The 23,215-nt window shown below is 42.7% G+C and overlaps 1 protein-coding gene across 8 annotated transcripts in view; it reads right to left on the reverse strand.

Annotated features, from left to right (window-relative positions):
* The window catches only part of SAP130 (Sin3A associated protein 130), a 75,859-nt gene that overhangs the window by 20,683 nt on the left and 31,961 nt on the right, over positions 1-23,215 (reverse strand). For 4 of the 8 annotated variants that reach the window (XM_032637772.1, XM_032637778.1, XM_032637777.1 and 1 more), the window contains 5 exons: positions 22,811-22,988; positions 16,335-16,439; positions 4,720-5,078; positions 381-629; positions 74-199 (listed from right to left, as the gene is read on the reverse strand). In XM_032637772.1, the coding sequence (XP_032493663.1) occupies positions 74-199; positions 381-629; positions 4,720-5,078; positions 16,335-16,439; positions 22,811-22,988 (1,017 nt within the window). The remainder of the gene's footprint in view (positions 1-73; positions 200-380; positions 630-4,719; positions 5,079-16,334; positions 16,440-22,810; positions 22,989-23,215) is intronic. The other 4 variants (XM_032637775.1, XM_032637779.1, XM_032637776.1 and 1 more) reach the window with 3 other exon arrangements.

A 23,215-nucleotide genomic window follows, 5' to 3' on the forward strand; every position in this document is an offset into this window, starting at 1 on the left:
ACTGTGATTTCAATATAGCTGAGTGAAAGACCCATTGCAAGTGTTAACACCGAACATTTCTGGGGAAACTGACCTTTGACCCGGACGTCACTGTACCGCTGAAAGTGGTGGTATGCAGCTTTCCAGGGGTTCCGATAGTGACGGAGCAAGGTAATGGGAGGTCTTGGACGCACTGGGACATACCTCACACCTTCTTCATCTATTCAAGAGAAGAAAAAGAAGACATTAAATAGCTTACTATCTATTTGCAACAATCTTCCTGGTATAATTCCTGCAGGTAAGCCGTAAGTGCAATCTGGCTATGTAAACAGCCTCGGGGATGGACCCCTGACTTAAGTGGGAAGCTTCTCGTGACAAAATTTAGCTCAAGTGAGCATTACCGATATACTCCTTGGGAGGAGACTTGCGCTTCTCTGCCTTCACCAGAAGACTCTTGGCAGTGGACTTCTCATCATCAGTGCTGTTTGTCTCCATCATATCCCCTTCTTCTGTTGAAATCACGTGCTGCTGCTTCCGAGGCTTTTTCCTTGGCGAAGCACCGGGTGGTAGGTCACTTGTAGGCATGGACAGGTTGTTAGCCAGCAATGCAAGAGACGGAGACACACTGTTGGTAGCCAGGGGGGGAACTGCTGTCATAGGAAAAAGGGTGCACACATGCATGAGAGCCCAAACACAGTGGAAAGTGTCACTTGATTTCCATCAATGAGAAAGATGAGGAAGACAGGAAAAAGAGCTAACATTTATGGAGTCTTCCGACATGCCCAGCGCTATGCTAAGCACTCCAACTGTGGCAGAGGCTGCCAACTGCTTTCTAATACCTCACATCTTCACCTCCCTTAGCACGAGCACCCCTCACTTTGAAATGGGCACACTGTCACTTGGCTGGAAGACCGTATTTACTAGTCTCCCTTACAGTTCATTGTGGCCTTTTGAAATGAAAATACAAGTGCTCTGTAGCACTTTTAAGAAGTTTCCTTAAAAGAAAGAAGGCACGACCCACTCCTCGTCTTCTTCCTGTGACCCTGGAACTCAGATGGGATAGCTGGAGTTCCAGCAGCTATCTTGAATCAAGAGCATGAGGGTCAAATGCTAGGGGTGACAGGAGCCTGGATCCCTAATGATTTTATGGAGTCCACATACCATGCCTGGACTGTCTGCCTCAGGATTCGCTTCAAGGGAGACAATAAAACCGTACATGTTTCAAGCCACTGTTTTTCAAGCCTTTGAGCATTGATTTCTAGGAGATAACCCATTAACTGATATAATCTTAAAAGTAATCTGAGCAAGTAGGCATTATATTATGCCCCAATTTAAAGATGAGAAAACGTGGCACAAATCACACAAGTAGGAAGTGGGACAGCTGGGAGCTGACAGAGGCAGTCTGGCTTCGGAGCCTGGACTATTTAACTACCACAGTCCACTGCCCCCAGATAAGCAGCATTCTCAGTACAACGTTAACATCATTTGTTTGGGCTTGTATGGATCATGTGTCTGGGGACACGCAAATCATGAGAAAACTTCACCTCAACTCTTCTATACCATATATCCTTGGCCTATCCTTTCCCTCCACCCTTCCTCAGCCACCCACTCCCAACAGTCATACCCTTCACTCTGTCATCACATCTCAATTTCTAGCATCTGACTTTCCAGCCCAAAGATAGCCCAACTATCTTTCTAGGTCACTTCTCTTAGTAACTTGCCTCCAACAATTCCTAGACCCCATTAGGAACTATTATCCATTAATCATACCACTTATTTGCTGTCACTCATCCCTCAAATGTCCACTCTCTCCTATCACTGGGTTTTAATTCTCCCATTAATTTTATTCACTTTATTCGTTTATTGTCCTTTCTTTTGCTTCACTGTACTCACTGAGCAAAAAGCACAACAGGTTAAATCCAACTCTCCAACTAGTTTGCACCTGTGCAGCTGAGTGTGGCCAGAGAAAAACACACAGCAACGGGCACAGGTGTCCTGTTAGCATGCTTGCTGACCTCGAGCAGGCCCTTGCTCCTGGACGATCCTCCCGCATCTGCCAAGTCCATTCACCCTCAACACCTCCTATATCACCCCTACCCTCAGCTATGACCCTGCTCTCTAGCTTACTGGAAAATATAGAAATAATCAGAAGGAAATGTCCATAAATTCCCACCAGCTATACCTACTTACATGCATTGTGACCAGGCACTTCCTTTCTCTCTGTGATTTCAGCAGACACAGATTCCTTCACATACACAATACGTCCCACCCACTCTCACCTCCTCAGACATCGCTCCAGGAATTCATCTCTTTTTCCTGCATCATCACTTCTTTCCCCTCTACTGGATCAGTCCCATTAACATACAAAACTCATTTGTCCTGTCTTAAAAATAACTTCCTCTTGGCATCATTTCCCTTCAGATATTGCCCTTCCTTTTTCTAGCGCTTTATAACCAACTCCTCAAGTGCTGTTTATACTCCCTGTCTCTAAGTTGTTTCCCAGCTTTCTCTTGAATCCACTTCCCATGATGCTGTGGCCAATATCATTACGTGGAAACTGCTCTTCTCGAGATCTGCGTGACCTTCATACTGCTAAATCCAATGGTCCTGCTCAGTTCTTACCTTACTTGATCTCTCATCAGTCATGACCCTTGTCCTGGCTTTCTAGGGACATCACACTCTACGCTTTCTCCCTATCACTCTGGCCCCTCCACTTAAGTCTCCTTTGCTAGCTTCGGCCTCCTCTCCCTCCTCAAAATGGTGCAGTGCCCCAGGCTCAGTTCACAACTGCTTCTGTTTTTTATCGTGCGCTCATTCCTCAGATGATCTTATCCATTAAGATCTAACTTAATGGATAAGATTAAAAACTAACTCCTGATCTCTCCCTACACAATGGAGCCCCCCCCCCCCCCGCCCCCGCCGCCGCACCCTCCCCTACCTCAACTGCCAGCAACTCTATGCTTCCATACACTAAGGCCAAAAACTTTATAGTTGCCTCTGATGCCGTTCCTCACACACAACATTCCATCTTAATAAAGAAATCCTCTCAGTTCTACTTCAATAATATATCTAGACTCTCACCACTTCATACTACTGGTACTGCTACTACCCTGGCTGAAACCTTCACTGGTCCCTGCAATTAATGCAGCAGGCTCTAAACACATCTCCCTAATTCCACCCTTGTTCCCAGTCTTTTTCCCACAGAGCAGCCAGAGTGGTCTGTTAAAAACGGAAGTGAGCTCAAGTCTCTCTTCTGCTCGGAACCCTCTAATAGCTCCCACCTCCCTCAGCAAAGCCGAAGGCCTTACAGTGGCCCACAGGCTCTCACAGTCTTGACCCTGTTTCTCTGACCTTGTCCATCCCGCTCCCCTCATTTACTGAGCTCCATCTGCTGTTGCCTCTGCTATTCTTTGAGCACACCAGGCTTTTACATTTACTGCTCTCCCGGTCTGAAATGACCTTCTTCCAGATATCCTCATGGCCAGCATTTCATCTCTTTAACGTCTCGCTCAAAGATCATTTCCTCAGTAAGGCCTTTCCTTTAAAACATTCTTAAAAATCACAGCTCCAGCCCTAACTTTCCCTTATATTTTGTCTCTACTTCATTTTACCGTCTGTTGCCCTTGCGAGGAGGTAAGCTCCAAGAGGATGGAGTTGTGCTTGTTTTGTACAAGGTTGTATCATTAGTGCCTGGTGCAGAGCCCTACAGGACAAAGGCCGGTGCAGAGCCCTACAGTTTGAGGAAGGACTACTGCCAACTTCCTAGTACCGAGAGGTTAAGAGGAAGTACCCAGAACGTTGAAAGAGCAGATGAACCGCAAAAGTGAGACCATTTCCTTTCCCCTCCAGGGTTATCCACAGTACCTTTCAATGGAAGTGCTGAGGCTAAATATGGGTGCCATAGAAGGATATTTCCTGGCATAATAAAATGAAAATAAATAAGCAAATAAATACACAGCAGGTTTAAAAACTGTAGACATAGCATGACCACACCTCATAACTGAACAGACGGCAGGGGAGATGGGGGCCTTCATGCCGAATGGTTAAGAGGGTAATACTGGGTAACTATGGGACAAACTGACTTGTTTTCCACTTTGGCTTTCTCTGTATTTTATAAATTTCATACACTGAATGTTACTTTTGTAGTCAGGAAAAATAAGATTACACGTAAGTTATTAAAATAACAGAAAACCAACCAAACAAAAAGAAAACCTTTAAAGTGACCTGCCTTTTACAAACTAGAAGTTTAGAGCTGAGAAGAGGGAGGGGGTAATGGTAGTTTTGAGATTTTACTAATCACAAATAAACTTATCAAGAGACTACTTTCTACGACACAAATCTTACTTCATTGCATACACAAGGCAACAAAAATTGGCAGGGAACACACTGTAAACTAATCAGCACTTAGCTATGATTGTATTGTGAACCCCTTTTACGTGGCCATATTTTCTTAATGAATACAAGAAGCTATGTTCAAAGATATTCTTGGGGAAATAATAATCTTTTTCAAGATTTTGGTGAGAAAATTAACTATAAAAGGGTAGCAGTATGGTTTTAGTTTTCAAAAGGAGCGTAATGCTTTCTCCTATTTATTAAAAACCAATGAAATACAAGTTTCAAATGGGCATCAAGGCGTCAGGCTTCCTGGCTGAGGGTCACACAAGAGTTTGGACTCTGAGGAGAGTTAGGACAAGGGGAAGAAGCAACTGCCAGCAAAGAGCATACTGTGAATGAACTTACCAGAAACTGGCCTCATGATGTCCACTGGTTCCACTTCCTCTTTAACTTTCATCTCAGGTACAGGAGGGCCCAAAACGGAGGAGAGACTGCTGCCCACAGCCACTGGCGGTGGAGGGGCAGTGGCAATGGTGGTGATGGGTGGAGTGACGGGAACTGCTCCAGGAATGGTCGGAAGGGCAACCGCTGGTTGTGACGGGGGGCTAGCTGCTGCAATCATAGTTGGAATGGCTGGTGGAGGCTGCTGAGCGGTGGGTGGGACTGCAACGGTGGGCTGATCATTATTTTGATTGGACATGGTCTCCATAGACACAGTGACTGGAGTGGCCATCGATACGTGGATCTCTGACTTGGGTTTGGCACTGAAACACAAAAGCAAACACAGAAAGTTGCCTTAACCTGCATCATCTCAGAAGGTGAATATCTGTCCAATTCTTTTTGTACAACACACAGTACAACTAAAACTCTATTCCTTGATTTTAAAAGTTGAACTTTAGGGTAACTTTTAAAGGGAATTCAAGTTTCAGAACCATCCCCATCGTTTTTATAGGCAGTAATAAAATTAATTTAGAAAACGAAGAACACTTTAAAGAAATCAAAGTCACATCACTGAAAGACAACCAATTTTCATTACATTAGTGTATTTTTCCCTCCAAGAATTCATTATTGCATATGTTGCCTTAGGAGGTTTTTTTTTTGTTTGTTTTTTTTTTTTTTTTTTTTGCGGTATGCGGGCCTCTTACTGTTGTGGCCTCTCCCGTTGCGGAGCACAGGCTCCGGACACGCAGTCTCAGCGGCCATGGCTCACGGGCGCAGCCACTCCGCGGCATGTGGGATCCTCCCGGACCGGGTCACGAACCCGTGTCCCAGGCATCGGCAGACGGACTCTCAACCACTGCGCCACCAGGGAAGCCCCGGAGGTTTTTTTTTTAATAACAACTATACTCACACTTCATATGTCATTTGTAAACCTACTTCTTATAAAACAGGAAACTCATGCACATGGAAAAGATCGAAAAGAATACAAATTGAGAATAACTTCCCTCCACTTCGAACACCCAGCCCTCTACCCAGGGTCACCACAACATTCCGGTATGTTTTACCAGAAATACTTCAGACATCTAAAGTAACTACAGATACAGTCTTCAAAAATGTATATTCTATTTTTTTCAGTTTTATAAGAAGTCATCGATGTCATTACAAATTCTTCTCAAACATTTTTTTAAGTAAAATATTTCATTTGATAGCTGTAAAGCTTTACTGATTTATATTACTGCTGCTGAAAATTTATATACTACTGCTGAAAATTCAGAATATCAAAAGCAACACAAGACAATACCCCTCAAGTTCAAGGCCCCAAGCAACAGGACTTATATAGGCAAAAAAATTCAATATTGACCAAAACCTCACACCATATACAAAAATGAACTAAACAAGGATCATAAATCTAAACGTAAAAATGTAAAACTATAAAACTTTTATGACTGGAGTTCTTAGACATGATACCAAAAGCACAAAAAACTGATAAATCGGGCTTCATCAAAATTAAAAACTTTTGGGCTTCCCTGGTGGCACAGTGGTTGAGAGTCCGCCTGCCGATGCAGGGGACATGGGTTCGTGCCCCGGTCTGGGAGGATCCCACATGCCGCTGGGCGGCTGCGCCCGTGAGCCATGGCCGCTGAGCCTGCGCGTCCGGAACCTGTGCTCCGCAACGGGAGAGACCACAACAGTGAGAGGCCCGCGTACCGCAAAAAAAAAAATAAATAAATAAAATAAAATAAAAACTTTTGCTTTGCTAAAGACCATTTTGGGAGATTGAAAAGACAAGGCAGAGAGTGAAAAATATATCTGCAAAGCACATACTGCATATATCTGAGAATATTATGCTAAGTAAAATAAGCCAATCACAAAAATACAGTCGGCCCTCTATACCCACAGGCTCCACATCTGCAGATTCAACAAGCAGTGAATGGAAAATATTTAGGAACAAAAAATTCCAGAAAGTTCGAAAAAGCAAAACTTTAACTTGGTGCATGCTGGCTACTATTTACACAGCATTTACATTGTATTAGGTATTATAAGTAATCTGGAGATGCGCAGGTTACATGAAAATACTATGCCATTTTACATAAGGGACTTGAACTTCCATGGATTTTGATATATGCAGGGGCGCAGGTCATGGAACCAATGCCCCGAGAGAGTACCGAGGGGTGACCATACTGTAGGACTCCATTTATATGTGCTACCTAGAGTAGTCAAATTCACTGAAAAAGAAAGCAGAATGGTGGTTTCCAGGGGTTGAAATGAGAGACAATGGGGAGTTGCTGTAAAACGGGTATACAGCTGCAGTTTTGTAAGATGAAAAATATCTGGAGAATAGTTGCACAGCACTGGGAATATGCTTAATACTGCTGAAATATACACTTAAGATGGTTAAAAAAACGAAAACAAAACACATATCTAATAAAGGAGTTATATGTAGAAAATATAAAGAAGTCTGTAAACTCAACACTAAGAAAACAAATAATCCCATTAAAAATGGGCACAACACATGAATAATGAACAATTTGCTAAAGGAAATATTCAGAAGGCTAATAAGCACACAAGAAAATGTTCAACACTATTAGCCATTAGAGATATGCAAAGAAAGCTTCGATGATACACGACCACACACATATCAGAATGGTGAAAATATAATACCCTATGATACCAAGTGCAGGAAAGAATGTGGAGCAACTATTTCTACAAAAAACCTTCTAGGGCTTCCCTGGTGGCGCAGTGGGTGAGAATCCGCCTGCCAGTGCAGGGGACACGGGCTCGAGCCCTGGGCTGGGAAGATCCCACATGCCATAGAGTAACTAAGCCCGTGCACCACAACTACTGAGCCTGCGCTCTAGAGCCTACAAACCACAGCGACTGAGCCCACATGCCACAACTACTGAAGCCCGCGTGCCTAGAGCCTGGCTCCACAACAAGAGAAGCCACCGCAATGAAAAGCCCGCACACCGCAATGAAGAGCTGCCCCCGCTCGCCGCAGCTAGAGAAAGCCTGCGTGCAGCAACGAAGACCCAACACAGCCAAAAATAAATAAAATTAAAAAACAAACAAACAAGCAAGAACCTTCTAACACTAATAAAGGAGTTTAGCAGGGTTGTATAATAAAAGGATCTCCTATGTTGCAGGTATGAATTTTAAATGGTCCAGTTATCCTGGAAAACAGTTTGGAGGTTTCTTATAAAACTAAAAATATACACGTACAATGCAACTCAGCAACTGCACTCTTGGGATTTTTATCCTACAGAAATGAAAACGGGTGGAAAATGTGGTCTACCCAGAGCACTGTACATGAATGTTTACAGCAGCTTTATTTGTAATAGCCCCAAACTAGAAACAACCCCAATGTACTTCAATGAGTGAACAGATAAACAGATTGTGCTACATCCATATGATAAAACAGTGCTCAACCAAAACAGTACTACAATGCTACAACTTGGCATAGACTCTCAAATGTACTATGCCAAGTGAAAATAAGCTATATAATTATATACATAATTATGCGATTCCATTTACATAAAACTCTCAAAATGACAAAATTATAGTGATGAAGAACAGCTGAATGGCAAGGAGTTAGGGTTGGGGGAAGGGTGTGACTGTAAATGAGGGAACGTCTTTGTTGTAATGAAACAATTCCATATTCTGATTATAACAGTGGTTATACAAATCTATTCATGTGATAAAATCTCAAAGTAGTATATACCAAAGGAATAAAAAAGGACATTATAAAAACTGGTGATATTCTAATGAGGTCTGTAGTTAAGTCAACAGTATTGTATCAATGCCAGTCTTTTCATTTTAAAAATGTACTAGAGTCATGTAAGATGTAATGATTTGGGGAAGCTGGAAAAAGGGTACATGGGAAATTTCTGTACTACTTTTCCAACTTCTTGTGAGTCTTAAATTATTTCAAGATAAGCATTTTAAAAAATAAGGGTGGTGTTGAGGTAAGGATTATTCTGGAATTAAAGACAATTAAAAGATAAAATAGGGCTTCCCTGGTGGCACAGTAAGAATCCGCCTGCCAATGCAGGGGACATGGGTTCGAGCCCTGGTCTGGAAGATCCCACATGTTGCAGAGCAACTAAGCCTGTGTACCACAACTATTGAGCCTGCGCTCTAGAGCCCGTGAGCCCCAACTACTGAAGCCCACGTGCCTAGAGCCAGTGATCCGCAACAAGAGAAGCCACCACAATGAGAAGCCTGTACACTGCAACAAAGAGTAGCCCTCATTCGCTGCAACTAGAGAAAGCCCATGCACAGCAACAAAGACCCAACACGACCAAAAAAAAAAAAAAAAAAGAGATAAAATAACCAGAGACATCAGCAAAAATATATGAGACTTAGGATCTCTGAAAATTCCCTTTCATAAAAGCAACAAAAAACTGGCAAAAAAAAAAAAAAAGGAAGTCAGAAACAACTTTTTCAGAACTAGAAATTAACCAAAGGCTTTCAACAATCTGGCAAAACTATTCAAGAAAAGAGGCTGAATCTTGGTAAGAACAGTAAACTTTGTGGCGTTTTAACTTGCACTGTTTCCATTCTTCCATTTCCAGCCCCACAGTAGACTTATCAGCCAACAGCCCACACTGACAGTGAAAACCAGCAGCCTCGCAGCTACCAGAGGGGTCAGAGCCACTACAAACCCTCTTTACCAAAGAATTACCATTATATGACCTGTCTGCTTGATCCCATTTGCAAGGCTGTCTTATTTGACTTGACTTGGAGCTTGTCAGTGCAAACGACCTTTTCCCAAGGTGTGTTTTTGGAAAATATTAGAGGCAATCGATCAGTTTCCCAGCTGACTGAGAGGATGATAACAGTTGAAGCAAACAATAAGCTACCCAAAAAACGTGAAAGGAAAAACTGGAGAATGAAATATCCATAGGAGATTTGAACAGCTCTGACATATTTCTGGCAGTCTAGGAAGCAACACGCACATGTAGGGCTGTGTGCGTACCCAGGGCTAAGCACACGCCCAGGGAAGAACTGAGAAGGCCCTAAGTCTCACCTCTGGCTGACTGTGAGGCTCTGTGCAAGCAGGAAGAGAGGGCTTAGGCAGAGCTGTCAACTGCCTGCCTAAGTGTTGACAGGGTACCCAAGACACACACACAGCTCTCTGGCAAACACATGGAGACTTATTGGTTCCAGGCATTGAAGAAAATCTGTTCTTTCATTAGCTGACTACAAAGTTAACCAAGTAGATTTCAGTGGCTGCATTAGACAAAGATATAGATTTTAAAGAATTAGTTCAGAAAAGTCACTATACAACTACAAGGAACAGCAACAAACCCGGGGAGGGGTGGGAGTCTGATGTTCGGAGTTGCCACGTTATATTGGTTGCCTAGAGAGCAACCAATGCGGACTGGAGGGATGTTACCAAGAACAAATGACACAGAGATCTATAGGTCCACCTTTATTCAGAGCTTTTCTATAGGTTTGGTGGAGAGTTTGAAGATGAACTAGTGGCTGGCAGGGAAAACCTAAGCAAACATGAATAGTAGCCTTGTAGTATTGTATTATGTGACTTCTTTTAAAATTCAATTTTTATATCTATTTTGTTAGCGTCTGGATTTACTTTCTAAATCTACTGTTTTCTAAGATTCAACTTTTCTTAACGTTTTGTTTTGAAAAATATTGGTATTCACGTTTCGAAAGATGTATTGAGAAGTCTCCTTCCTCTAACCTACCCACTACCATCTCTACACAACACCAGTCTATTTCAGTATTTCAGTGAATCTAAGTTGCCAACATTATACAATACACCAATATTTTGTGAACTTAAAAATACATAATTAAAAATAGGATATTAAAAAAAAATAGGATATTAACATGCAGTCAATTTAAAGTTATATATTGATTTCAGAGATGTTGACATGTATATGTTTGATCTTACTTGTATCACAGCATGTTCTGTATGGTTTTTGTTTTGTTTCTTTTAAAATTTTTGTTCACTTTTTTCATTTCCACCCTCTATGCCTACACTGTTTTTTGTTTTAACTGTACTTCATTCTGTGATGGTTTCTTCTAGATCTTTACTGAATTCTGTCCACTCACGTATCATCTCTTTATGTTTTCTCATTTATTCTTGGGCGTCTTTGTATTTCATCCTTGTGTTCTGTTTCATAAAAGTGGTGGCTATTTCGTTAAGTAATTTCTATTCACAGTCAAATATTCTGTTATAAATTTCATCTGTTCCCTGTAAATGTTTTTCTGGTGAGTGTTCTCAGTGAACAAACTAGTATATTCTGTTGCTTTTTTCCTACTTTTTAAACTTATTTTCCCATCAATCCTTCTGTTATTACTCGTCGGTAAATGAGTTGGGCTATTCCAAGAAACAGCCATTTACGTGAGACTCCTTGGGCGTGGGAGGGTAGGAAAACTGCTCTTTCAGCTGGTTGCTTTTCACAATCCAAATACTCTCTTCTTTCAGGTGCCACAGAAACAGACTGCCAACTGCAAAAAGAGGCCAGCCTGGGTGCCTGTATGGGGCCCACCCCACAGCTTCTCTGAACCATACTAAGCCCAGGAAAGAGTCTACAACAGCCCCTCCTCACCCAAGTTTCTGCACGTTTTTCTCACAAGGGATAAACTTTTGTATTGATACATCACAGTGTGCTCTTCACCTTCATGAACTACTTTTTTTCTACCACTTTAAAAATAACTCCATATGCTACTTTGTTTTAAAAAAAAATCTTAAACACTGAAAATAAGTGTATTACGTTTGCAAATTTAATATCTGGTGTTGGCCAGAATGTGCAGGAAATGGGAACACGTATCTTGTAAGCATGTAAAAAGGAAGAGCGATTGGAAATCAGAATTTAAACTGCACATTTACTTTGACCCATCAATGCTGCTTCCAGAAATCTATCCCTGAGAAATGTCTGCAATGAGGCTCAATGATAGATAATGAGATTCACTGCAGTAATGTTTATTGCAGTGATAAATGGAAATAACTTAAATGTTCATTAATTGAGGACTTAATTATGGCACCAGCCTATCTGGGAACATAACACAGGACAGGAATACAGTCTCCTTTTCTGGTTTTGTACTTTCCTGACCTCTAAAGATGGTTATGTCCTAAGGTGTGGTCCTTGTACCACTTCTCTATTTATACTCACTGTCAGTGGGAGCTTTTCCACTCTCATGGTGTTAAAGCATACATACAACATACCTTAGAGATGCAGGCTTGGCTCCAGACCACTGCAATAAAATGAATATCGCAATAAAGCGAGTCACACAACTTTTTTGGTTGCTCAGTGCATGTAAAAGTTATGTTTACACTATACTGTAGTCTATTAAGTGTGCAACAGCATTATGCCTGAAAAAACACAATATACATGCTTTAATTGTAAAAAATACTTTTTTGCTATAAAAAGCTAACCATCATCTGAGCCTTCAGGGAATCACAGCAGTGACATCAGAAATCACTGATTACAGATCACTATAGCGGATATAACAATAATGAAAAAGTTTGAAATACAGTGAAAATTACCAAAATGTGACATCGAGACACAAAGTGGGCAAATGCTGAAAAAAAAAAAAAAAATGGCACTGATAGAGTTGCTTGATGTAGGGCTGCCATAAACCTGCAATTTATAAAAAAAAAGGCAGTATCTGTGAAGCGCCATAAAACAAGGTATGCCAGTACCTGCTTTAATTCCCAAATCTTAATCAGCAGCATGGACCTCCATCTTCAATTCCAGAATTGTATATACTTCAGAAATATATACCCAGCTATGCACGTGACATCTCCACTTGGGTGTGTTTAATCACTTGGATATCTCAAAATAAAATATCTAAAAGTAAACTCCTGATTTCCCCCTTGCTATTTCTCACTTCAGAAAGGGTAATTCCTTATCTGTAGTTGCTCAGGCAAAAATTGGTAGCTAGCATTGCCTCCTTCCCTTTCTCTCCACTCAGAAAATTCTGACAGCTGTACCTTCAATACATATTGAGAATCTGAACTCTTCTGAAGACTTTTACTACCTCCATGCTGGTCCAAGCCATTAAGTCCTAAGGTTTTATCATCTCCTACTTGGTCTCACTGCTTCCACTCTTGTCTTCTTTCGTTGATTCTCAGCACAGCAGCCAGAGCAATCCTTTTAGAAGTAAGTCAAATCATGTCACTCCTATGCCTTAGCCCTCGGATGGCACTCCTGCCTCACTCAAAATAAAATCCAAAGGATTTTGAATGGCCCACAAAGCCCTGTATACGTAATCTGGCTCTCATTGTTATCTCTGAACCATTTTGTACAACCCTGCCCCTCATTCTAGGCTGCTCTCCCTTGCTGCTCCTTGTTTATTCCTAATATACAGACAGTGCTTACTTCGCACAACACTGATATGTGTGACTTTCACATACATACGTGTAACTGCATTCCCCCAGTCCCCCACCAACACTGTTCGAATTTCAGTTACTACAGTATAATTATTAACTGTGAGTAACTTCATAAAGTGCAAACTTTGCTGCTAGCTCTTCGGTCCACAAACCACCCTGTAACTTACAGACATGCGCATCGCACATCACTTCTTTCGAAGTATGTCGTTGACTGGTTGATCACTGCACATCTACTTCTCAGTTCATGCAGACAGTGAAGTGTGTAGTTGTGCTGTCTAGTTTCCTAGTGATAAACCCAGGTGAAATTTTACAAAAATGAACGACTGAAAGAGAACTGGCCAACAGCGATGAAAATGCAGAAACAAATGTGATAAATCTAGAAGTAAAATGGGATGTGATTAGAAGATCTGAAAATGGCAACAGCAAAGATAATTTAGGAGTGGACCTAGGCTTGTACGAAGCTATGGCTTGGACCACACTGAGAAAGTCCAATGAACATAAAAAAGGTGGTAAAGTCATTTTACTGTAAGCCACTACAGTGAAACGGAGTATTTACTTCCATTTTGGATTGAAGACTGTAAAAAAACCCCACAACAACCCAATCACTCAGACCAAAGTGTTGAATTAACTGCCACATTGAAAGAAGATGGAGGGCTTCCCTGGTGGCGCAGTGGTTGAGAATCCACCTGCCGATGCAGGGGACACAGGTTCGTGCCCCGGTCCGGGAGGATCCCACGTGACACGGAGTGGCTGGGCCCGTGAGCCATGGCCGCTGAGCCTGCGTGTCCGGAGCCTGTGCTCCGCAATGGGAGAGGCCACAACAGTGAGAGGCCCAAGTACCGAAAAAAAAAAAAGAAAGAAAGAAGATGGAAATTACAGGGAGGATTAAAAAAAACCAAAAATCCAAAGCCTTTTACAGCCAATAAAGGCTGGATTCATTTTTTCAATAGTCAGCATTAATTTGATGAATGTAAGCTATCTGGTGAAACTGCTAGCACAGATAAAGATGCTGCTGTGGAATGTGCACCCAGATTCCAAGGATTAGTTAAGGAAGATGGTTTGATAAAAGGATAAAGATGTCCCTGGAAGTGATGCTGGCAACAACCTCACATTAAAGGAACTTCTGGAAATAATTTACAACACTGAAAAGACAAAGGATAGGGACTTCCCTGGTGGCACAGTGGTTAAGAATCTGCCTGCCGGACTTCCCTGATGGAGTAGTGGTTAAGAATCCACCTGCCAATGCAGGGGACAAGGGTTTGAGCCCTGGTCCGGCAAGACCTCACAGGCCGTGGAGCAACTAAGCCCACGCGCCACAACTACTGAGTCCCGTGTGTTACAGCTACTGAAGCCCACGCACCTAGAGCCCGTGCTCCGCAACGAGAGAAGCCACCGCAATGAGAAACCCGCGCACCACAACGAAGAGTAGCCCCCACTCGCCGCAAGTAGAGAAAGCCTGCGCACAGCAACGAAGACCCAACACAGCCAAAAAATAATAAATAAACAAATAAATTCTTAAAAAAAAAATCCGCCTGCCAACGCAGGGGACACGGGTTTGATCCCTGGTCTGGGAAGACCCCACACGTCGTGGAGCAACTAAGCCCACGTGCCACAACTACTGAAGCCCACACTCACAGTAATGAAGACCCAATGCAGCCAAAAGAAAAAAAAGATAGGATAAAATGTCAGGGCAGACCCAAACTTAGAAAGGAGTAGGACAATTCACCGAAGCATAGAAGGACTCTTGCTCTGTATCATAAGTTATTCAATGTGAATAAGGGAAACATTGTTCCAACTACGGTCGTCCCTCAATACCCACCCCTGCAGATACCAAAATCCATGGATACCTGTGGATGCTCGAGATGTGGAACCCTTAGATACAGAGGGCCAACTGTACTCTTGACTGGCTTTTATTTATTTATTCTTTTTTGGCTATGCTGCGCAGCTTGTGGGATCTTTGTTCCCGACCAGGGTTTGAACCTGGGCCCTCAGCAGTGAAAGCGTGGAGCCCTAACCCCTGGACTGCCAGGGAATTCCCACTTGATTAGCTTTTAGAAGGAAATAAAACACTTTAATTCTCAGCGTTTCTGATGTTCAAATTACAGTGTACTAAATAAATTTTAGTTTTACTATGTTTTTCATTTCCCTATATATTTTAACTGACAGTTAAGAGAGTTTCTGATATGTTCACAAATGTTTTTAAGGTCACAGAACAATTATAAATAGCCATGCACAGTTTCCGTTTACATGGTTATTTGCACATTCCTGCACTAATGGACAAAGTGGTGACTGCAAATACTCCCACCTCAAAGTCTTAGTCCCTGCTCTTTCCTCTGCCTGACAGTCTGACATCAGGGAGCATGTGGCTTACTCCTCCATGCTCTTAAAGCCTCTGCTCAGAGAGGCCTTTCTGTAAGTCATCACCCCTTCCTCCCATCACTTATATTCCATTTACACTGTTTTCTTTTTCTTCACATATTTATTATTTCTCTACACTCACTAGATAGTAAGCTTAAGGAGAATGGACACTTTCAGTCACTCTTACATCCCCAGATTCTAAAATGATACTTGGCACACACATGGCATTCATAAATTTTTTTTTGAAGTTTTATGAAGAAGTAGATATAAATATATTAACATGGTGAGCTATTACAGATATAAGTATAAAATGCAGTATATAAAACAGTCAACAAAATCCTGTTTTTAAGAATCTATCAATCTATCTACACGTGTATGTAGAAAAAGATGTGGAAAGATGCTTAACAAAACTTTAACCAATCAATATTACTCTGGGGGAGTGCGACTGGAGGGGGGGTGGAGAATAGGACGATTTTCTCTTTATACCTTAAATATTTTTATATTGTCTCATTTTCTTTTCCAAAATATTACTTTTAGAATCAAGGAGATAAAGAGTAAAGAAAACAGAATGCATTAACTATTGTCATGATGCCATTTTCGATAGCAGCAATAACTGGGTGTTTACGGTGAGGCAGGCTCTGTTCTAAGTGGTTTCAATACACAAGGAGCCTATGAGGCAGGTGCTGTAAGTATGGCCACTTCATAAATGAGGTAAATAACGGTCAGAGAGGTTGAGAAACGTGTCCAGATCTCATAGCTAGAAAATGGTTCTTTCAGATGCACACACTAGGGGTTCTTTTTAGAGGCAAATGATGTGAAGTCTGCGACATGTATTAGACTTTTCTGTCCTCAATGATGTGCTCACCCTGCAGGCCTAGGCGACCCAGACGTACTCCGCATAGAGCTCTCCACTCGAGGGCTAGCCACTTCAGGAGGCTGAGGAGGAATGAGGGTTTTCCGAACTGCCAGTCTGAAAGAGTAAAGAAACAAACCCAGACGGCATTAAAGGATAAGAACTACGCATTTGCTAAGTGTACCTATGGCTAGGTATTTTTTAATGGATTTTCAAATTTTACCAAAGTAATGAAGGCAGATTATTTAAAAAACCAAATAGTACTAAAACGCTTTTAATAACATACAGCAGATCCCTTCCCCCTGCCTCCCCACTTCCTGCCTGTCTCTCTTTAGGAAGCAACCATTGCGACTCTTTTACCTGCTTCTTCTACTTTCTACCTACATATCTCCTTTGTACTTAATATTAAAATTTAGGGACTTCCCCGGTGGTGTGGTGGTTAAGAATCCGCCTGCCAATGCAGGGGACACGGGTTCAATCCCCGATGCTGCAGAGCAACTAAGCCCACGTGCCACAAGTACTTAGTCTGCTCTAGAGCCCACAAGCCACAACTACTGAGCCCACACGCCACAACCACTGACGCCCTCGCACCTAGAGCCCGTGCTCCGCAACGAGAAGTCACCGCGATGAGAGGGCCGCGCACCGCAATGAAGAGTAGCCCCCCCTCACCACCAGAGAAAGTCCACACGCAGCAATGAAGACCCAACGCAGCCAAAAATAAATAAATAAATATATAAAACATAAATAAATGATAAAAAAATTTAAAAATAAAATAACATTTAAATCTGTTTAGCAGTTACAATCATTATTGTACCTATGTATTTATATTGACCTGAGGAACTGAGCGAAGACAGTTGATCAAGGTAGCTAGTGATCAACTGTGTCACGCAGCACAGAGGCCACACGTGGCTCCGACTGAACTAACTACTGGAGCTTAGCAACGTGGAAGTCATAAGTGATCTTGACACATTTAGTTCTGGTGGAGTGGTGCAAGCAAATGCTAGAAGAGTCCGTCTGAGACGAAACGGCTAGAGCATACCACTTTGCAATGCCTAACTGTGAATGGATCCAGACACTGATCGTAAGACTGCTAACATCTCAAAAAGGCTGACTTCCACACAGCATACTTCTCCTGATAAAAAGACTAAACCACCAACTTAGGAAGGACTCTTGCCAAAAGGGGAGAAAAAGTGAAGTTCACCAAGCCTTTAGATTCAAGTAACAACTGAGAGAAAATGTGGAGGAGAGAATAACAAGTGAAACCAGACAATGGGGGCAGGGGGTTGGATTGTGTTCCCTAATATGACCCATCCGAGTCCTAACCCCTGCTACTTGTGAATGTAAAAAAATAGGGTCTTTGCCAACGTAATTAAGTAGATAAGATCATTCTAGACTTAGGGCAGGTCCTAAATCCAATGAGCGGTATCCTTTCAACAGAAAGGAGAGGGAGATTTGAGACACAAAGACACAGAGGGAAGGCCATGTGGATATGGAAGTAGAGACTGGAGTGGTGCATCCACAGGCCAAGCAACACAAAGGACCGCCAAGAGCCACCAGAAGCTGGAAGAAGGGCACGGCGTGGATCCTCCCTGAGAGTGTTCAGAAGGAACCAACCCTGCCGACGTGTTGATTTCAGACTTCTAGTCATCAGAACTGTGAGAATAAACTTTTGTTGTTTTAAGCCATCAAACTTGTGGTAATTTGTTATGGCAGCCCTAGGGAACTAACAGAATGCGGATGCAATCGACAAATTCAGGAAGAGTTGGGAGGGGAGAGGAAAACTCTACAGGACAAAAGACCAAGTTTCTTCAACAGACAAACTGCAAGGAAAAAAGAAATGGAGGTAACATATACTAGAAGAGTCTTAATAGACATATCGACCAATCGTAATGTGTGTACCTTATCAGAATACAGACTCAAATAAATAATATAACAAAACAAAATTTGTGACATTTGAGATCACTGGAAGTTTGAACAATGACTAAATATTTGATAACACTATGGGGTTATAACATTTTTTTAAAGTATGTATTTCAATAAACACATGCTGAAATATATACAAATATATACAAACAAAATGATGTGTTCCCTATGATTTGCTTCAAAATAATATGGTGGAAAGTGGTGGAAAGGCATACAGATAAAACATGAACTGATAAGTTAATAACTGAAGTTGAATGATGGGTATAAATTCAGATGTTCAAATTTGTATTATGTTTAAACCTTCCACAATAAAAAGTAAGAAATAAACAAAAAAGCAAGACCACTCAATCCCCCATTCCTCAGTACAAACAAGCCCTCCAAACCCCTAAAGAGATACACTACTATAAACCCACAGAATGACCAAACTTAAAAAAGAGTGCCAAATAACAAGCGTCGATGATGATGAAGGCAAGGACCCCACTGCTGGTGAGAGTGTAAATGGGTACAAACACCTGGACAAACTGCTGGCGTTACCTGCTGGAGCTGAAAATGAGCACAGCCCACAGCCCAGCGAATCCCCTCCGAGGTACATAACAGCACTGCATTTATGGATGCATCAAAGGTGATGCACAAAGATGTTCGGGGTAACATTATGGCCCTAAACTGGAAATAACCCAAATATCCATGGTTAAACTATGGTATTCTCAGACAAGGGCATTTTATATAACCATAAGAAAAGTTACAATTATATGCAGCAACATGGATCAATCTCCCAAAATCAAGCGAAAGAAGATGGACTCACACAAAAAATGTGTATGATTCTATGGGAGCTCAAAAAGAGGCAAAACAAATCCATAGGGTAAAAAGAAAAACTGAAAAAAAAAAAAGAAAAACTGGTTAGTAATCTTTGGGAGAAAGTGCTGGTAATGTCCTGTTTCTTAACCGATACAGCAGTTATACGTTTGTGCTGACTCATTACACTGTACATACATTATCTGTGCAGTTTTCTATACTTCAGTGAAAGTGCTGAAAGAAAGAGAGACTGGAAGAAGTGGGGCTAGCAAACAGAGACAATGCCTTCATTTTCATTGCAAACAGGAGCAAAAAAATGGGGCAGAGAGTGGAGCAAAGTGGAAGAAATGATAACAAGTTTATACTTGTTTATGTGAAGGATCCACTAACAAGAAAAAACTGACGGAGGAGAGAGGCAGAAGAGCTGGAGCAGTTCTCACGGAGATGAGACGGGCGGCAGTCAGGCGCTCTGGAGAGACGACCTGAGAGCTCAGCTCTGAGTGATGAGCCCACCACTGAGAGACGGAGGCGGAGCTGGAGACAGAGGCAGGCAGGCAAGCATGTGACAGCTAGCTTGTGAACTTCTCTTCTGTGTGTTTCCATTTTCTCAAGAACGTAGCAGAAAGAAAAAAGTAGGTGGGCACATTCATTAGCTACAAGTGAACGCGGGAGAGGAGGCGTGGAAGTCTGGAAAGGAGCAGAGGTACACGGGTGTCTGGAGGAATGGCCAAGGAAAGCAGACTGTGCTGGTCCGCTGGGAGATCCCTGGGGAGGTGTGTGAGGTTAAGGCGGACGAGGCAACACTCTGCTGCACACAGGCAAGCGGCACAACACAAATTAAGCAGAACGCTGGATTTTAACTCTGACTTTGCCAAAGTGAAGAGGACGACAGGGAAGCTGAGGCTGCACGCGAGGAAATGACTGCAACGCACCACAGACTGTGAACCAGGGAGGGCAGACAAAGAGGCCAGGAAAGGCAGTGAGGAAAGTGAAAGGGTGGTAAGGACCAATAGACTGAAGGCTCCTAGCTGGGTCTTGGTGGGAGTCGCTGCCAGGGACGTGGAAAGAGAGGCGGGCTGTGGGACCCTAGGGTACAGAAAAGGCTGCTGAACTTTTGTGCCGTGGAGTGCCAGCGCTCATGGGTGTGCCCTGCTGAGGGAGGGCAGGTGCAGAGGATGCATTCAAGCAACTGAGAGGCCAGAGAGCTGGGAAATCATTTCTGTTTACATTAAAGTTGAAGACGGTATGACACAGCCAGACACTATGTACCTTCTGAAGGACAAACACAGACCCCAAATCAAACCTGAATCTGTCCCACAAGGTGGCCACCAGCCACATGGGGCTACTAAGCACTTGAAAGGTGACAAGTGCAACTGATGAGCATGATTTTTAACAATATTTCATTTAAACTAATTTGAATTTAAAAACTGGTGCTTGGTTCAGTTACTGGAAAACTTTTCAGTGTATCTGGACTAACCTGGCTATGTGAAACTACTTTTTCAATTGCAAATTTTATGAAATCTAAATACAGACCAGGAAGCATGTCCACTGTTGAGAAGGATGGGCCTGAAAGTGGCAGTGAGGCCCAAAGAGGACAGCCACCCCACCTCCAGGCCCAGTGACAGGATGGAATGGGGAGGGAGAGACAGCCACCACCCTGGGGAGAGTCGAGGAAGTCGAGACCCCGAAGAAGAGCCAGGTTCCAATTAAAGCAAGAAGCCATGCTCAGAGAAGAGGTCAGGCCACAGGGGACTGAGATGATGACGGACATCTCAGAGGGCACAGCAGAAGGGACTTTGGAGGTGACGAAGCATGGGAGAAGGGGCAGATCTCATTTTGTCCAGTGCTGTGAAATTTCAAAATATTTCACCTTGGTGCCAGTTTGTATCCATTGCCATCTACTGTACCAAGCATTTCATGGTTCGTTAAAATAGAAAACTCCTACCCTTCGGTTTTGGTGATTTTCTATGAATCATTTTTAAGTCGTCCTCTTCTCTTCTCTGATCTGTCTTGCTGAAACCCCATCACTTGGAGGCAGGATCTCCTGAACTGGCTCTTTAAATTTTGGGTCTTTTCTCTCCTATTCTCTATCTCTTTGTCTTTTTGCTCTACTTTTGAGAGATTTCCTCAATTTTACTTTTCAAGTTTTCTACTGAGTTTTTGATTTCTGGACACATTCTTGTTCTCGGAATGTTCCTTTTGTGGAGCATGGCCTTCCCGTTTCCTGGATGCAGTTTTCATTTGTCCTTTGAAGATGGTACTGACAGTGTCTATCTCTGTTCATGTGTTCTTATGTTTTGTTTTTAGTTTTATTCTCCTTGCCTAGCCTCTGCATCTTCCGAGCTGCTTTTTTCAGTGTGTTCGCTGTGGCTTCTATCTTGCGTTGTTAGAAGAACCCTCAGATACCTGATATGCTTGGCTGCACGCTCATGAGGAGAAGTGGGGGGACTAAAAAGCCGGTTGGAAGCTCTGAGCTTGTGGCGGGGCTTGTTTACTTTAAGGGCAATCGGAGCCCTGTCCTTAGCGTCCTTAAACCCCTACTGTTGGTATCCTTAGCTCTTTCCCCTCGGGCTGGAACGGACCCTAGAAGCAGAGTACAGTCGTCTTCTCACTTTCGGTCAACAGAGTTAAATTCAGCTGCCAGGGTCGTGTCAGCCACGAGGGAGAAGTCTCAGCACTCCACACAGGCTTGGTCCCCTAATCCGTTTTTGGTACAGCACCATGCCCTTCACTGTGCTGGCTAATCCAGGTGGATACCCCCAGTTCTTCCCGCTCCTGGTCCTTTTGAAGATTCACAGTTTAAACAAGGATGGTTCTCAGCGCTCTTCTCTGCAGACTTAACGTTCACCTTTTTCACGGCTAAGGGAGCGAGTGAGCACTTGCCTATTTGCTTTCCAGCTTCAAAGACTTGTTGCTGTTGTGTTTTCTCCTATTCTCCCCATCTCTGTGTATTTATAATCTTTTTTTAAAAAAATATTTATTTACTTACCCACTTACTTATTTTTGGCCATACTGTGTGGCTTGTGGGATCTTAGTTCCCCAACCAGGGATGGAACGTGCGCCCTTGGCAGTGAAAGCGTGGCGTCCTAACCACTGGACCACCAGGAAATTCCCTACAGTCTTTTTAAAAAGCCTCTTTACTATAAGTTCTGTAGGGTTTTGAGAGGAAGAGAAATTTAGAAGTGCATATTCAATCTGCCATCTTAACTACAAGCTCTGCCTTGTGTTTTCATTAATATGGTTACTGTGTCATGGACTGACTTAGTATTAAGACAGAGACTCTGGTCTCTGTTATGGCAGAGCACATACCTTCCCACCTATGACCCACCAACTCAGAAGTTTATATGACAACACAGAACACTACTTGCTACTAAATATGACCCTTAATACACTTGGGAGACTGCTTGCCCTGAGCAACAATTCATTTAGGACAATGAGGAAAAAATACACAGCACACATTACTGTGCCTAGCTAGACAAGCCTGAAGAGTTCACTTCAAGCTACTTTAGGGGTTCTAGGGTTAAACTCTCAGAACCAGAGAGAACTCCTAAAAGTACGTAATATGCAACACATGCTTACAAATTGACACCCAACTGACTCCTGGATTCTTACCATTCTGCGGTCTGAGCTTGGCAAGGCTCTACTGAATAACCCGGTGGTCAAGTTATTTTGGAGGAAATTGAGTTTGCTATCAGCACTGGATTACTGCCTACTGTTTACACCAATTACTTCCAGAATTGGCAGTGTCCTTTGGCACTTCTGGATCTACTCACCCATCTGTGGCAGGTTTCTTCCGGAGTATACTCGGCCGTGGGGACGAGCCCTGGGCTGGAGCGTTGGTGCTCGCACTCTGGCTGTGAGTCTGCACCACAGTTGTTGCTGCTGGAGCAGCACTGAATGGGTTGCTAAGAGGGTTGGCTACAATTGTGGCTCCATCTGCCAACACCACTGCTGGAGGACAGGAAACAGCAATGAGGAGAAGGAAACGGAAGTAACATCACTAAAATGTCACGTAAGACAAGAAACAACGATCAGACCACCACAATCAAGAGTATCCATGTTAGGACCGTCCAATTTCAAGAAGATGAGGGATACGGACAAAAGCAGATGGCAAACTGGGGCGGTTACAAAGTCTACTGATGCACGATTGAGAACGTCTTTTCTTTGCTCTACAATCA

The sequence above is a fragment of the Phocoena sinus genome, chromosome 7 (genome assembly GCF_008692025.1).
Source record: "Phocoena sinus isolate mPhoSin1 chromosome 7, mPhoSin1.pri, whole genome shotgun sequence".
NCBI lineage: Eukaryota > Metazoa > Chordata > Mammalia > Artiodactyla > Phocoenidae > Phocoena > Phocoena sinus.